Below are 13,232 nucleotides of genomic sequence, written 5' to 3'. Positions count from 1 at the left end.
TGCCCAAGGGACGCAACTCTGCACAGCGAATCGCGGCGCCTTAGACGACTGGGTCACCCGTGCCCCCGCTTCGTGATGAAGAGGGAGGCTGTTGTTCTACAGTATTGGATCTGCTCTCGCCAAACAGCAATCTCCAGAAGTAGTAGTCTGCCATGCAGGAACCGAGAGCAGATGTTGACTTCTTCATCAGAGATTTCTCAATGGCTGATATTCTTCGAGGAGTACCCGGAGGTAGATTGGAGCTAATCCGTCCTGGCTTTGAAGACCAATACAATAATCAATGTTTCTTTTAATAATCAAAATTTTGGACAATTTTGATATTCTGCAAATGGTGAAGTCATATTTGACACTGGACCCGTGGATATCCGGGGGAAAATAGGTCTTCAGCAACTCATACTTGCCGTAAAAGGCGATTGTGCTTGTCGTAAGAGGCGACTAACGGGATCAGGTGGTCAGGCTCGCTGACTTGGTTGATGCATCTCATCGCATCCCAGTTGTGTGGATCGATGTTCATGATGTCAATCACTGGATTGTCTGGTCCAGACTCGATTATTTACAGGCCGCTTACATATGGCTGGAATATTGCTGAGTGCGGCGTTAAACAATAAACAAACAAACAAACATGCTTTTGACTTGCTCCATGAATACCATGCAAAACGTGAATGACCTGAGCAAAGCAGCCATCTCTATATAGTTACATGTCCACTCAAATTCTAATATATTCTGCCTGTATCCAGTGTGCCCCTGGGGTGCGGTACTCTGGCAAGCAGCCTCCAAGTGACGTCATCGTTAAAGATAATTATTTTTATTTATTGATTCAATAATGAAGACAAGCATCTTAATGAATATACTTTGCTGGTATATTGATAGCATATATGTATTCTGATATGCAACAGGAAATATAGCTGGAATTCTGCACAGTGCGGCGTTAAACAACAAACAAACAAACAAACAAACAAACAAACAAACAACCAAACACGATTTGACGATACATGAAACTTAAAGTGTTGCGTTTGTATCCATCACGTTCATCCTACTCTGCTCGTCAGCGTTCACCTTGAGGTCTTGGGTAGGTAAGGCCCAGAATTAGGTCAGTGATTCTGTCTGGGACATTCCACAAGAGCGTAAAGATGGTGTTGGCGTCAACGCCGACGACGTATCTTGTTTTGGGGTACACGGCGGTGATGGCGTGTGTGTAGGCGTCGACCACTTTGTCCAGGTTTCCGTCAGCTTCCCATCTCGACAGCAGCGTCATCAACGTCCGCACTGGGGACATACAACAGCGAGTGAGTGAGGGAGTCGGGTTTTACACACCCTCGATTACCCAGTGTATGAAATCTCCGTTCTATTATGAAATACTCCTCTAAAACATTAGTTGGTTGGTTTATTGTTTAACGCCGCACTCAGCAATGTTCCAGCTATGTGACGGCGGTCTGTAAATAATCGAGTCTAGACCAGACAATCCAGTGATTGACATCATGAGCATCGATCCATACAATTGACTTCAACCAAGTCAGCAAGCCGGACCACTCGATTCCATTGGTCGCCTCTTATGGCTAGCATTGGTTGCTGAAGACCTACTCTACCCCGGATCTTCACGGGTCTAAATCATTAAGGACCCACATGATTCTTATTGAGTAGTCTATATACTATGAGCACGTAATAGGACCTTGGTCATCTTGTTGAATAAACATAACAAGCAATCAGATGAGTGTTTTCTTATCCCAATCTGATTATTAAAGACATAATAATTGTCTTTCAAAAGAACACATCCGCTATTATACTTGACATCATCAAAGGTGTTACTCTAAGAGGATCTCATGGAATGCAAGCAACAAGGAAATACATCGATAAAACAATTATTTTTAAAAAAACCATCGAGTCTCAGAATTGCCCTGATTATGTTTTTATTCATGCCAGCACCATGCCCGCGCTCGTGGATAATAATTGATGTGTTTTAAGAACCTTAAAGGTATTTCTTACTCTTTAAATGTTCAGTTTTATCTTCTCGTCGCAGATATCTTTTACCAAATGAGTGAGTGAGTTATTTGGATTTTACGCCGCTTTGAACAGAATTCCAGTTACATCACGGCGTGTCAGCTTAATATGGGAGTTAAGCACGAAGTGATGAAATGTATACATCATGCCATTCTAAAATGCATGAACAGAATGTGTTAACACTTACACCCAGAACAGTACTCCTTCCCATAATACTGTTGCACTTCCGGGTCCAACTTCCGGTACACTTTCTCCATTGATGCAGTGAGCAGGTCCGGGTTTGTGATGTTCGTCTTGAAGGCTCCTGGTTCTATGATGTGGACTGACACGCCCTGATCCAACAGTTCTCGCCTGTGGAGAGAAACATTTCAGTTACCTCTGTCCACACAGGCATATTCTACTCAGCTTTTAATAGGGGTAATGAGATATGCCAGATAAATTTAAATTACACTCGTCATCGCGAATCAGTTGTGTATCATGCAAAGATATCCCTAGAAGGATGGATGGTATATTAGTTACGTCACATGAAAATGCCGAACGATTATTTTATGTTCCATGCCCCGCTATACAAATCGATCTTAGCGCTAAGATAATCATAACTCCTATACTTTAGCATAGATTTACGCAGTCGCAACGCTAAGATCGCTTTGTGGAACGGGGTCCTGAAAGCGATTGCAGATACAGTGTATATTTTACCGTTTTACAACAACAAAAGCACAGGCCTACCCTAAGCTTACACAACCGTCGGGGCTGTCGGGTAGCCTAGTGGTTAAGGCGTTCGCTCGTCACGCCGAAGACCCAGGTTCGATTCCCAACACAATGTGTGAAGCCCATTTCTGGTGTCCTCCGCCGTGATATTGCTGGAATATTGCTAAAAACGGCGTCAAACCATACTCACTCACTCACTACAAAACTGTCCCCAAATGAGCCCAGGCATTCTTGAAATACATATCCAGGTAGCAGATCATAAAACAAAAACAAATGATCATTTTAGTTTAGTTTTAGTTTAATTTGCTTAAAACGATAAAATTGACTTATTTGAAGATAAATATCCGGTCTGTACGATCGTTTCTGAATCGGGCGTCCTGTTTTTTTTGCAATGAAGATGGGTATTTATTTTTTTGAAGGAAAAACATAAGCATGTGATTTGCAGAAATTCTGGCAGGGTAAAGAGCAGCAGGTACAGTGTGCCTCGGAAAAATCCTTGTAGGGACGCAAACACAGGTGATCTCTGACCCCGGGATATACCATCTGGTGCTTTATTCATTATGCCATCGGCGTGGGTGGGGTGATGATCGCGCAGCAAGCTTTAATGGTACTTTTAACCAACAGGCGGCGGCCAAGAAATGTGAAATCTACCATATCCGATTATAGGTGCGCATGCGTAACTGCCTTCATTACAAATGTAAATAAACATAGAGTAAGTGTAGAGGGGAACATTTTACAATACTTCTGTGCTAATTAATTTTCACAAACAAACTTCCCGTTGTATGTTTGCATTCTTTGCCGAGGACACATGAATGCTCATCCTTGAATATCCAGTGCACCAAATCTTCTTTCTATTATGGTATATATTTAATTCTACCATGAATTTGAAAGTTACTCTATTCTGATTGGTCATCAGAGGTTGTCAAATCACATTAAACCCCCATCTGAATGAAACAGCCGATTTAACGGCCGCATCACCGCGGAAGCTAATGTTCATAGTATAGTATATTTTCAGTCATTGTCGGTAGGCATATTTAAATAATTATATCTACATTCACATGTTACAAATTGCAAAGTTGCGGTTACTTAAAACACTGGACTCAACCCATTCCGATTTACTCAATATATTTGCTAACAGCAAAGAGTTCGCGTTTTATTTAGTCATGGTAGAATGGTGTTTTAACCGCGCTATATTTAACATTTGAAACCTCATGCTGCGCGTTCTGTTCCAAATTCAATCTAGCGCGGTTACATATACAGATAACCTAGCTCTAAATTGAAAACAGAGTATGTTTCTCTCCTAATTTATCATAATAGAATCGAGATATAATACTCGAGGCTCATATCATAAAAGAACGGAGATATAATACTCGAGGCTCGAGAATGACGCCATGTACTGAGAGAATGTGGTCCAATTGCTGCCTACGAAAAATCGGCCACCACTACTACTCGTTGAGGACCGCCTCCGTGGTCTAGTGGTAAAGCGTCCGCCCGGAGAGTGGAAGGTCCAGGGTTCGATCCCGGGCCGCGTCATACAAAAAGACGTTAAAAGATTGTACTTGTTGTTACCCTGTCTGGCGCTCGGCATTAAGGGGCTAAAACAAGGACTGGTCGGCTCGGAGTCAGTATACTGTGTCTGAGTGGGGTATTCATGTTAAACTGCGGCATGGTCCGGACTAGTACAAGCAGCCACACACACACATACACGTGCATGCACGTCGCTATATAAGTGCAATAATCTTGGACGCGACGTTAAACCCAATTTCACCTCACCTCACCTCACTACTCGTTGAGGCAGACAGGAACCCAGTCAACCAACCTTAGCGTATCCGAGTACCCTTCCACGCAGTATTTGCTGACGACGTAGGCGGTTGGGCCTGCTGCAACCCTCCCTAAAACACTAGACGTGTTGATGATACGACCCCCGCACATGCGCAGGAGAGGGAGGAAGTGGTTAGTGACGCTTGCCATCCCCAAGACGTTGACGGACATGGGTATCTTCCAGTCCTCCCGACTGAGCCATTCTGATGGTGCCACGGCCCCTGTCACCCCTGCGTTGTTCACTAACGCCCAAATTCCTGAAATAACAGAAATTCTTACAACACATTTATTAAATATCGCTACCCAGTCCAGATACTCCATCTAGCCCAAATAGATGTTCGCGTTCTACGAGATAAGCTAGACAAGCCTTGGGGATTCTTGGTAAGAGTGAGTGAGTGGGTTTATCTCAGACCTTTACCACGTTGGTGAAACCCACGAGCACGTGTATGGTGCTGATAAACCTAGAAATAAGCTTAATGTGGGAGGAAAGCCCGAAGTGATGTAGGTCTCAGACGTTTACCACTTCGGTGAAACCAACGAGCACGTTTATGGTGCTGACAAACCTAGAAATAATCGGGACGAACCGGGATTCGAACCCATAATAATAATTTTCTGGCGTGCCCAAGGGACGCAACTCTGTACAGCGAATTGGCCACCGGTGTCTTAATTCTGGGTGATGTAACCGGGATTGTGATTGAAACCACAAGGTCCAACACAGGCTACGGGTGTGATACTTTATTACCACTAGAGTAGATGATGACTCCATTTGATGTACAAAATAATTACATTATAAAAACAAAAGTACAAGGTTTCATACGCATACATGTTCATACAATACAAAGCGACCATATGTAGGTTGGAATATAGGTCTCGCACAAATTCATTTTTGGGACATGCAATTCTTTTGCATTTCAACAGTCTGAAGCATAATTATGTTTTTCAAGAAAGCCTTTCTCGTGTCATCGTCTGCACCTTAAAACGGCGGTATTCTCCTACTTCAGGGGGTTTCATGCTTGTTCCTTCCAGCAGCCCATCATCAGGGTAAGGGGGCACGGGTGGCCCAGTCGTCTGAGGCGCCGCGATTCGCTGTGCTGAGTTGCGTTCCTTTGGACACGCCAGAAACCTATGATTGTGGGTTCGAATCCCGGTTCGCCCCGATTATGTTTCTAGGTTTGTCAGCACCATACCTGTGCTCGTAGGTTTCACCGAAGTGGTAAACGTTGGAGAGCTGCTTCACTTCGGGCTTTCCTCCCACATTAAGTTGAAACGCCGTGATATAACTGGAATACTGTTAAAAGCGGCGTTAAATCCAACTCACTCACTCATCAGGATAATATGGAACATAACTACAGATGGGGATTGTCCTCTAGGCTCCTGCAATTTATCAACAGCACTGTCACCGTGAACAACTATTTTGACAGCCATGACAGTAAGTCAAGTTCAGCCAGGTTTAAGTTCGGGGTGGACAGATAGTCCTTGGTAACATGTATTTCTGTTGGCCAGATATTTTAATCCAACCCTACGTGAGTACGACTTCAAAATACCTATAATCGTATAATAAGTTTGTTGGAGAAATACATTCGTTCAGTATTCGTTTCATTATTTCCACAACATAAGAAATGATTTGGTTGAGTCCAGTCTAGTGGTTAAAGCGTTCGCTCGTCACGCCAAAGACCCGGGTTCGAATCCCGACATGGGTACAATGTGTGAAGCCCATTTCTTGTGTCCCCCCGCCGTGATATTGCTGGATATTGCTAAAAGCGGCGTAAAACCGAACTCACTCACTCACTCACTTATATATGTAGGAAGACTATAGTCATAACACCACGTGGCATCATTCCCGTTATGACGTCATTTAAGCGATTCGAAAAGACAAACAATACTTTTTTGCTGAATTTCCATCAATGAAAAACGTCAGGTCCTGTTAAAAACAAACCACTACCTCCATACACAAAATACTGTTACACAATATACTTCCAATAACCAAATCAACCAAACGGATTTCGATACGGTCCCTCACTCAAACATTGTACAATAGTTAACAAAGGTGTCCATGTGCCCGAAACCCTCTTTGTTCACTCAGTCGTCAAGTTGCACCCAGATCTTATCGCCTGCATGACAAGTGCTGATGCTGTAATTGCTGTACCTGGAACCGGTTAACGGGGAGGTGAACGAGCAGGTGAAACATTACCTGTAATTAACACGCTAAGACACCACGTGCGTGCACTTCAATAGAAGACACACACGTCCTGGTTCAAGGAGGGTGTAAATGCAACCTTTTCTTTTGAGGGAAGAATATAGGTGGACAAATGTCACAGGTCGCCGTAACCAGACCATGGTCGACATGTGTCTGGCGTTTTAAAACTAATTAGTAGATTCGCATTGTGTGCACATGTTTCTGATTGTCGGTCCCAGACCTTACATACAGCGTGACATGTGAACAATGTTTTGCGATGATCTTTTCAAATTCACTTAATTGTCGATAAGTTGAACACAAAAACATTCACTTGTTCGTCTGGACAAAAGAAACGTTCGTACCAAATCGTGACCCAAACACATAATACATGCATTCATATGTAAAAATCGTCCCATATTCGTATATCGGTCGGGCGGTCGGGTAGCCTAGTGGTTAAAGCGTTCGCTCGTCACGCCAAAGACCCGGGTTCGATTCCCGACATGGGTACAATGCGTGAAGCCCATTTCTGGTGTCCCCCGCCGTGATATTGTTGGAATATTGCAAAAAGCGGCGTAAAACCATACTCACTCACTCACTCGTATATATATATCCGTCACAGTTCCTGATTTACATGAGTTGTTCCAAAGGGTATGTTTTGTTTGTTGTTTAACACGACACTCAGCAATATTCCATCTACATGACGGTCTGTAAATAATGGAGTCTTGGCCAGGCAATCCTGTGACTGACACCATGAGCATCGATCTTGGGATGAGATGATATTCATCAACCAAGTCTGCCTGCCTTATAACCCAATCCCGCTGGACACGTCTTAAGACAAGCATGAGATGCTGAAGACCAATTCTGAGCCAGATCTTCACGGGATCCCCGAAAGGTCTCTATGTTTATCTATTAGATCTAGCTGTCTTTCGAAACCCGCTGTTGTGCAAGGAGATAACACATTTGCAGAGTTGGTCCAAAAATGAATTAAAACTAATCAACAAAACGTGAATCGCTTGAATGTTAACTAATCTAGTGAGTGAGTGAGTGAGTGAGTGAGTTGGGTTTAACGCCGCTTTTAACAGTGTTCCAGTTATATCGCGGCGTGTCAGCTTAATGTGGGAGGAAAGCCCGAAGTGATGCAGGTCTCAGACGTTTACCACTTCAGTGACACCCACGAGCACGGGTATGGTGCTGACAAACCTAGAAACATAATCGGGGCGAACCGGGATTCGAACCCACAATCATAGTTTTCTGGCGTGCCCAAGGGACGCAACTCTGCACAGCGAATCGCGGCGCCTTAGACGACAGGGCCACCCGTGCCCCCTTTACTAATCTAGAAACTAAAGAGTTCTAACTCTAACTAATTGTTGGCCACTGTCCTGAACCTGACCAAAAGTCACATATTTCACCCTGCAGTACTAGCTTATAGGATGGTGCGTTCACGCGACTCGATCTGTGAACATAGGGCGCGTTTTGACAAACAGTTCCTTAAAGTAAAACCAAGGAATTTCAATAAATACCTGAAACAAAGCGTTCAAAGCGTCGCTAAACCCTAACTGTATCACTCATAATTATTACCTACCTTTGTTATTGGGTAAATGTGACTTGACAGTGGCAAGTGTCTGCTTGATACTATCGTCATCTGTGACGTCACAGCAGACGGCCACGAGCCGAGCAGACGTAGCTTCTGTTAGATCGCCTGCGCCTTTCTCGGTAAGGCAGGCAGCAAATGTATGGAAACCTAGCTGGTCCAACCGTCGAGCCAAGCCATTGCCGAAACCTGTATCACATCCTGTGATGAACACGAATCTCTCGCTGTAGTCTTTTAATCGGCGACTCCTTACAAACCACGTGACCAAAATGTAACCAATTACTACCACGGCAATTATGTAGTACATCATTGGTCATCTGAAACATACCGACAGTAGTATCAAAACACGAATATTTAACAGATGATGGTGTTTGCACCATATGCATCCTCGTGATGTTCCATAGTGTATTTATATCCCTTCTGTTGCTACCATATGGGTCCCCGTGATGCTCTACGCCTTTATACTCCTTGTGTTGCCACTATATAGATCCCCGTGATGTTCCATGAGTATATACCAGTGGATCCCCGTGATGCTCTACGTCTACATACCCCTTCTGTTTCAACCACATGGATCCCCGTGATGCTCTACGTCTACATACCTCTTCTGTTTCTACCATATGGATCCCGTGATGCTCTACGTCTACATACCCCTTCTGTTTCTACCATATGGATCCCCGTGATGCTCTACGCCTATATACCCCTTCTGTTTTAACCATACGCTCGTCCATGATGTTCTACGTCTAAAACTCCTTTAGTTTCTCCTATGTTTTAGTTAAAGAAGGCGACTATACAGGAGAAGACTGCCATATCCTTTATCAATTAGATAATAAAGTAGCTTCAACCAAATCAGCGATATATCAGGAACTTCATGATAGATAAAGTGAGGCACCAGGGTCTCGGTGACATGGCCATTTACCGACTAACTGGGCCACTACCGGGCATTAATGTACATGGTTATAACAGCGGAAAAAATTATATTATATGTGTCTTAGTGTACTTTAGGCAATAAAGGTTTTCACTACCCAGGATAGTATAAAATATTAAACGTTTATTCTTATATGAAGTAAATAATATTTAAGCAAATCGTTCGTTTCCTTGTTTGCGTTCTCTCATTTAATATTTTATGTCAACCTTGCCATTCCACCAGGCGGGGTACAGGTTCCTCTGAATATATCAGAATCAGCTGCTGCTTTCATACAGATATAGTGTGCAGTGAGAAAGCTGGCAGCTGTGATTGAATGATATTGTGTAAGATTTATATGTTTTAAATGTACATCCACCCATTAATTAAAATTGAAAAATGTTTTTCAATATTTAGTTCTCTCTTTTTTAACACGATGACTTATGGTGAATGTGACCAAAGCTATATTCCCAAGCAGGTGTCATTTGGTTTGGAACGTGGTGTGTTTATCTTCCTGTTCTCGGACACGGCTTTGGGACAAAGCTGTACATGTTACAGCTGTTGTATTGCTATGAACACACAATCCCTTTTAGAAAGTGGTCAAATGTAACAAATTTTATGTTTGGGATAACACTTTCTGAGTAAAGTACAGATTCTCATACTTTTGGGGGTTGAGTCCATGTGAGCCATGTCAATTTACACTTGTCAGAGGGGTACACAAACTACGTAATCTAGACTACCAGTTGTCGGACTTTCATTTTTGTTGAAGCCTCGGTGGTTGATCGGTTTGTTAGATCGTTGACTTTGTGTGCTGGCGTTTAGGTACCTCAGTCCGGAACGGGACTCAACCCAAAAACGTACGAGAATCTGTACTTTACTCAGAAAGTGTTCTCCCCCAATATAACATTTGTTGAATTCCTAGTTTTAAATGTATATAAATTTGATATTAACGACGATGGTTGAGGACAACGTACATTTACATTACACAATGATGTGTGGTATGTAGTTTTGTTTATTTGTGATGTGGCATAAAGATATCTCAAAACAACAAGGTACCTTCTCCTTTATATGGTTAAATTAGCTAAATGTTCTCTAGTACTGAGAGACAGAGTGAGTATGGTGTCACGCCGCTTTTTTAGCAATATTCCAGCAATATCACGGCGGGGGACACCAGAAATGGGCTTCAGACATTGTACCCATGTGGGGAATCGAACCCGGGTCTTCGGCGTGACGAGCGAACCCTTTAACCACTGGGCTACCCCACCACCCCTCTCTAGTACTGAGGATAACTGGTATTTAAAACGTAAGTATAGGCTGAAAACAGTCGCCAAAATACTACAAACGTAGGGTCGAAAGCACAACTTAGCGATGTATAGATATACTGTCGTAGACATTATATCACGGGTGGTTTCGTGAGCGAGTGGGAATTAACGTCGTGTTTAAATTAGCAACAGCAATAAGAAAGTCATAAAAACGGGAACCACACAAGCTGAGAATCGAACCCGGGACTTCAGCGTGACACTTGCACAATAAGGCTACCCCCATATATGCATGGACACGACAGTCATGCAAACATGTCGTTTGTCCGGAGACATAAATTAGGCATACATATCTTATACACATGGAGCATCACGGGGATGCAAATTATAAACAGAAAGGGTATATTCACGTAGAGCATCACGGGGATGCACACGATAATAACGTGTTCGCTTTTTAATCCATATGTATCTAACACTTTGTCCTGTATTCAAACTATATTGAATCCACGTACTAGCTTGTGACGGCACAGTTGCCAGCAATGATTACTCCCCAAGGTGACCTCGACATTGCTGCAGATGTTACCGGACACGAAAATCAATCAATATAACCATGCCGGTTCCTCATAAATACACATAGCCCTATGCTTGATTGTAGCAGTAATCGATCTATAACTCATACTTGACAAACTCCAGTTGAAAGTGACACGTTATGAAAAACACACACCATAAAATCACAACAAAAGAAAAAAATACAAACCTTCACTGATCACTGAAAATTAGTTGGCCGACCTGCTTCCCCTACATAATCTGTCCATGCAGATCAATTTATCTAATTAATGTACTTCATAAACCCAACTTCTGACAACGCAGCTTGACTACAAGTAGCATTCGTAGCCAAGACGTGAAGTAACGCAGAAATGTCTTTGTACTGCTTTAATTTTCATGTGACACTTACCTGCACGTTTATCAAACTCGGTATGAGTCACGCCAGTCTATTAACTCGTTGATCAGATGTAATCTTCTTAGTCGTCAGCTTACTTACGTAGACAATGGGGGAGCGGATTGCCCAGCTGTTGAAGACTGAAACATGAGCTGTGTGGAGTTACGTCCCTTACACTTGCCTATCAGAAAGCTATGGTCGTGGTTCGAAGCCCAGATTCGCCCCGATGATATTGTTTGGTTTGTCAGCACCCGTGTTCGTGGATTTCACCTCCGTTATAATCGTGTACGCCGCTTATTGCGGGCTTTCATCACGCTGACAAGCCTGAGCGCTATATAGTTGAGTATTTTTTTTAAAGCGGCGTGATATCATACTCATTCACTCATATTACTCTATCAGTTTGCACTTCAAACCACAGCCTCCGCCGCCGCGTCAGCAATATTACTTAATCGCAGGTGACCAGTATAGTCAGTAATATCATTGTATCACATGTGACAGTGGTTAGCCATATTAGTGTTTCACAGGCGGGATCAGTCAGCAATATTTTTTTATTTCAAGCGAGGGTAGTCAGCAATATATATATAATACATCACTGATAGTTTGGAAGTTCGATTCCAATATGTCTTCCCCCCGACGAGAGCCAACCCAAGCCGCCATTGTGTCCATTCTCTCCACACTGCAGTCACGAGATGGAGTGAGTGAGTTTGTTTTTTCGATTTAAGCAATATTCCAGAAATGTCACGGCGGGGGACACCAGAAATGGGCTTCACACATTGTACCCATGTCGGGAATCGAACCCGGGTCTTTGGTGTGACGAGCGAACGCTTTAACCACTAGGCTACCCGACCGCCCCTCACTAGGTAAAGGATGTGTGAGTCACTGATAGTTGTTCAAACTGCAGTTGTCATGCAATAATGAAAACAAAACTGTTCAAAAATAGATTTATTAATTATGCTGAAGGTTTCACACAATGCGTATTTACAACCGGGAGACAGATGTCTCACAGCTCAATAACGTCACAGACTCAAAAGGACTTTCTTGTTGATGCCTTCTTGATACCTGACGATTCGTTAAAATATTACATAAACACAATCTGTATCTTAATCAGTAGAGATGCCCAATATCTACGGATGTAAGCAGCTTATTTATAACAAACTGTCGCCGACAGGAGTACGCAAGGTCCCAAGGATCAAAAAAAGGAAAAGAAAAAAAAAGATCTCAAGGAGTTAAATGGTTATTTTACGAACGCTTGTAATACTAATAGGTCAGCGCCACGCAATATGCTTTAAAACCAACCATAACAATAGTTATAATATGGATAAAATGTACAAATGTTTTTGTATTGCTATTAATGATATAATTTGTTGCGTTGTTTTACGATTGTCTTCACAATTTCGGGGTGGTGTTAGGTCGTGGTAATTCAGGTGATAGAGGATTCACATTCGTGATCAACTCGTGTTATTCCGGGACAAGCCGAATAGCGTCTTGCAGGTTACGGAAATGGGCGAGTGGTGACGAATGAGAGGATTCAGTGTTGATTCATAACACAGCAATGACTGGTCCCTTTGTGTGAGCGGCACATTCAGGTAATAGAGGATGATTGTGGTATATGTTGCTGTGCTGACAGTGTATATATATTAATAACACAGCAATGACTGGTCCCTCTTTGTAAGCAGCACATTCAGGTAATAGAATGTGATTGCGATGTATGCATGTTTGCTGTGTATATTAATAACACAGCAATGACTGGTCCCTCTATGTGAGGGGCACATTCAGGTAATAGAATGTGATTGCGGTGTATGCATGTTTGCTGTGTATATTAATAAAACAGCAATGAC

At 42.8% G+C, this 13,232-nt stretch overlaps 1 protein-coding gene across 2 annotated transcripts; it reads right to left on the bottom strand.

The window, feature by feature from the left end:
* Window positions 1-789: 789 nt before the first annotated feature.
* LOC124131031 (dehydrogenase/reductase SDR family member 9-like) lies at window positions 790-11,694 on the bottom strand. Of its 2 annotated transcripts, none has more exons than XM_048389994.1 (5): window positions 11,410-11,694; window positions 8,286-8,611; window positions 4,526-4,784; window positions 2,186-2,349; window positions 790-1,266 (listed from the first exon to the last, which is right to left on the bottom strand). In XM_048389994.1, the coding sequence occupies exons 2-5, from the start codon at window positions 8,602-8,604 to the stop codon at window positions 1,046-1,048; spliced, it is 963 nt and encodes a 320-aa protein (XP_048245951.1). In that variant the 5' UTR covers window positions 8,605-8,611; window positions 11,410-11,694; the 3' UTR covers window positions 790-1,045. The 2 variants fall into 2 exon arrangements, with proteins under 2 accessions (XP_048245951.1, XP_048245952.1); XM_048389995.1 differs by lacking the exon at window positions 11,410-11,694 and adding an exon at window positions 11,212-11,399.
* Between the last annotated feature and the right edge of the window lie 1,538 nt (window positions 11,695-13,232).

Source organism: Haliotis rufescens, unplaced genomic scaffold, assembly GCF_023055435.1.
Source record: "Haliotis rufescens isolate VD_foot unplaced genomic scaffold, xgHalRufe1.0.p SCAF_10, whole genome shotgun sequence".
Lineage (NCBI taxonomy): Eukaryota > Metazoa > Mollusca > Gastropoda > Lepetellida > Haliotidae > Haliotis > Haliotis rufescens.
The sequence above is the reverse complement of the archived record's forward strand: the minus strand, read 5'-3'. Positions and strand labels throughout refer to the sequence as shown.

What these genes read in the sequence shown, in the direction of transcription:
- LOC124131031 (XM_048389994.1), bottom strand. Translation starts at nt 8,604, where the DNA reads ATGATGTACTACATAATTGCCGTGGTAGTAATTGGTTACATTTTGGTC. An exon ending in GGGTACTCGGATACGCTAAG is followed by an intron (nt 2,350 to 4,525) that starts GTTGGTTGACTG and finishes TTCTCTCCACAG; the next exon opens with GCGAGAACTGTTGGATCAGG. An exon ending in GAAGGAGTACTGTTCTGGGT is followed by an intron (nt 1,267 to 2,185) that starts GTAAGTGTTAAC and finishes GTATGTCCCCAG; the next exon opens with TGCGGACGTTGATGACGCTG.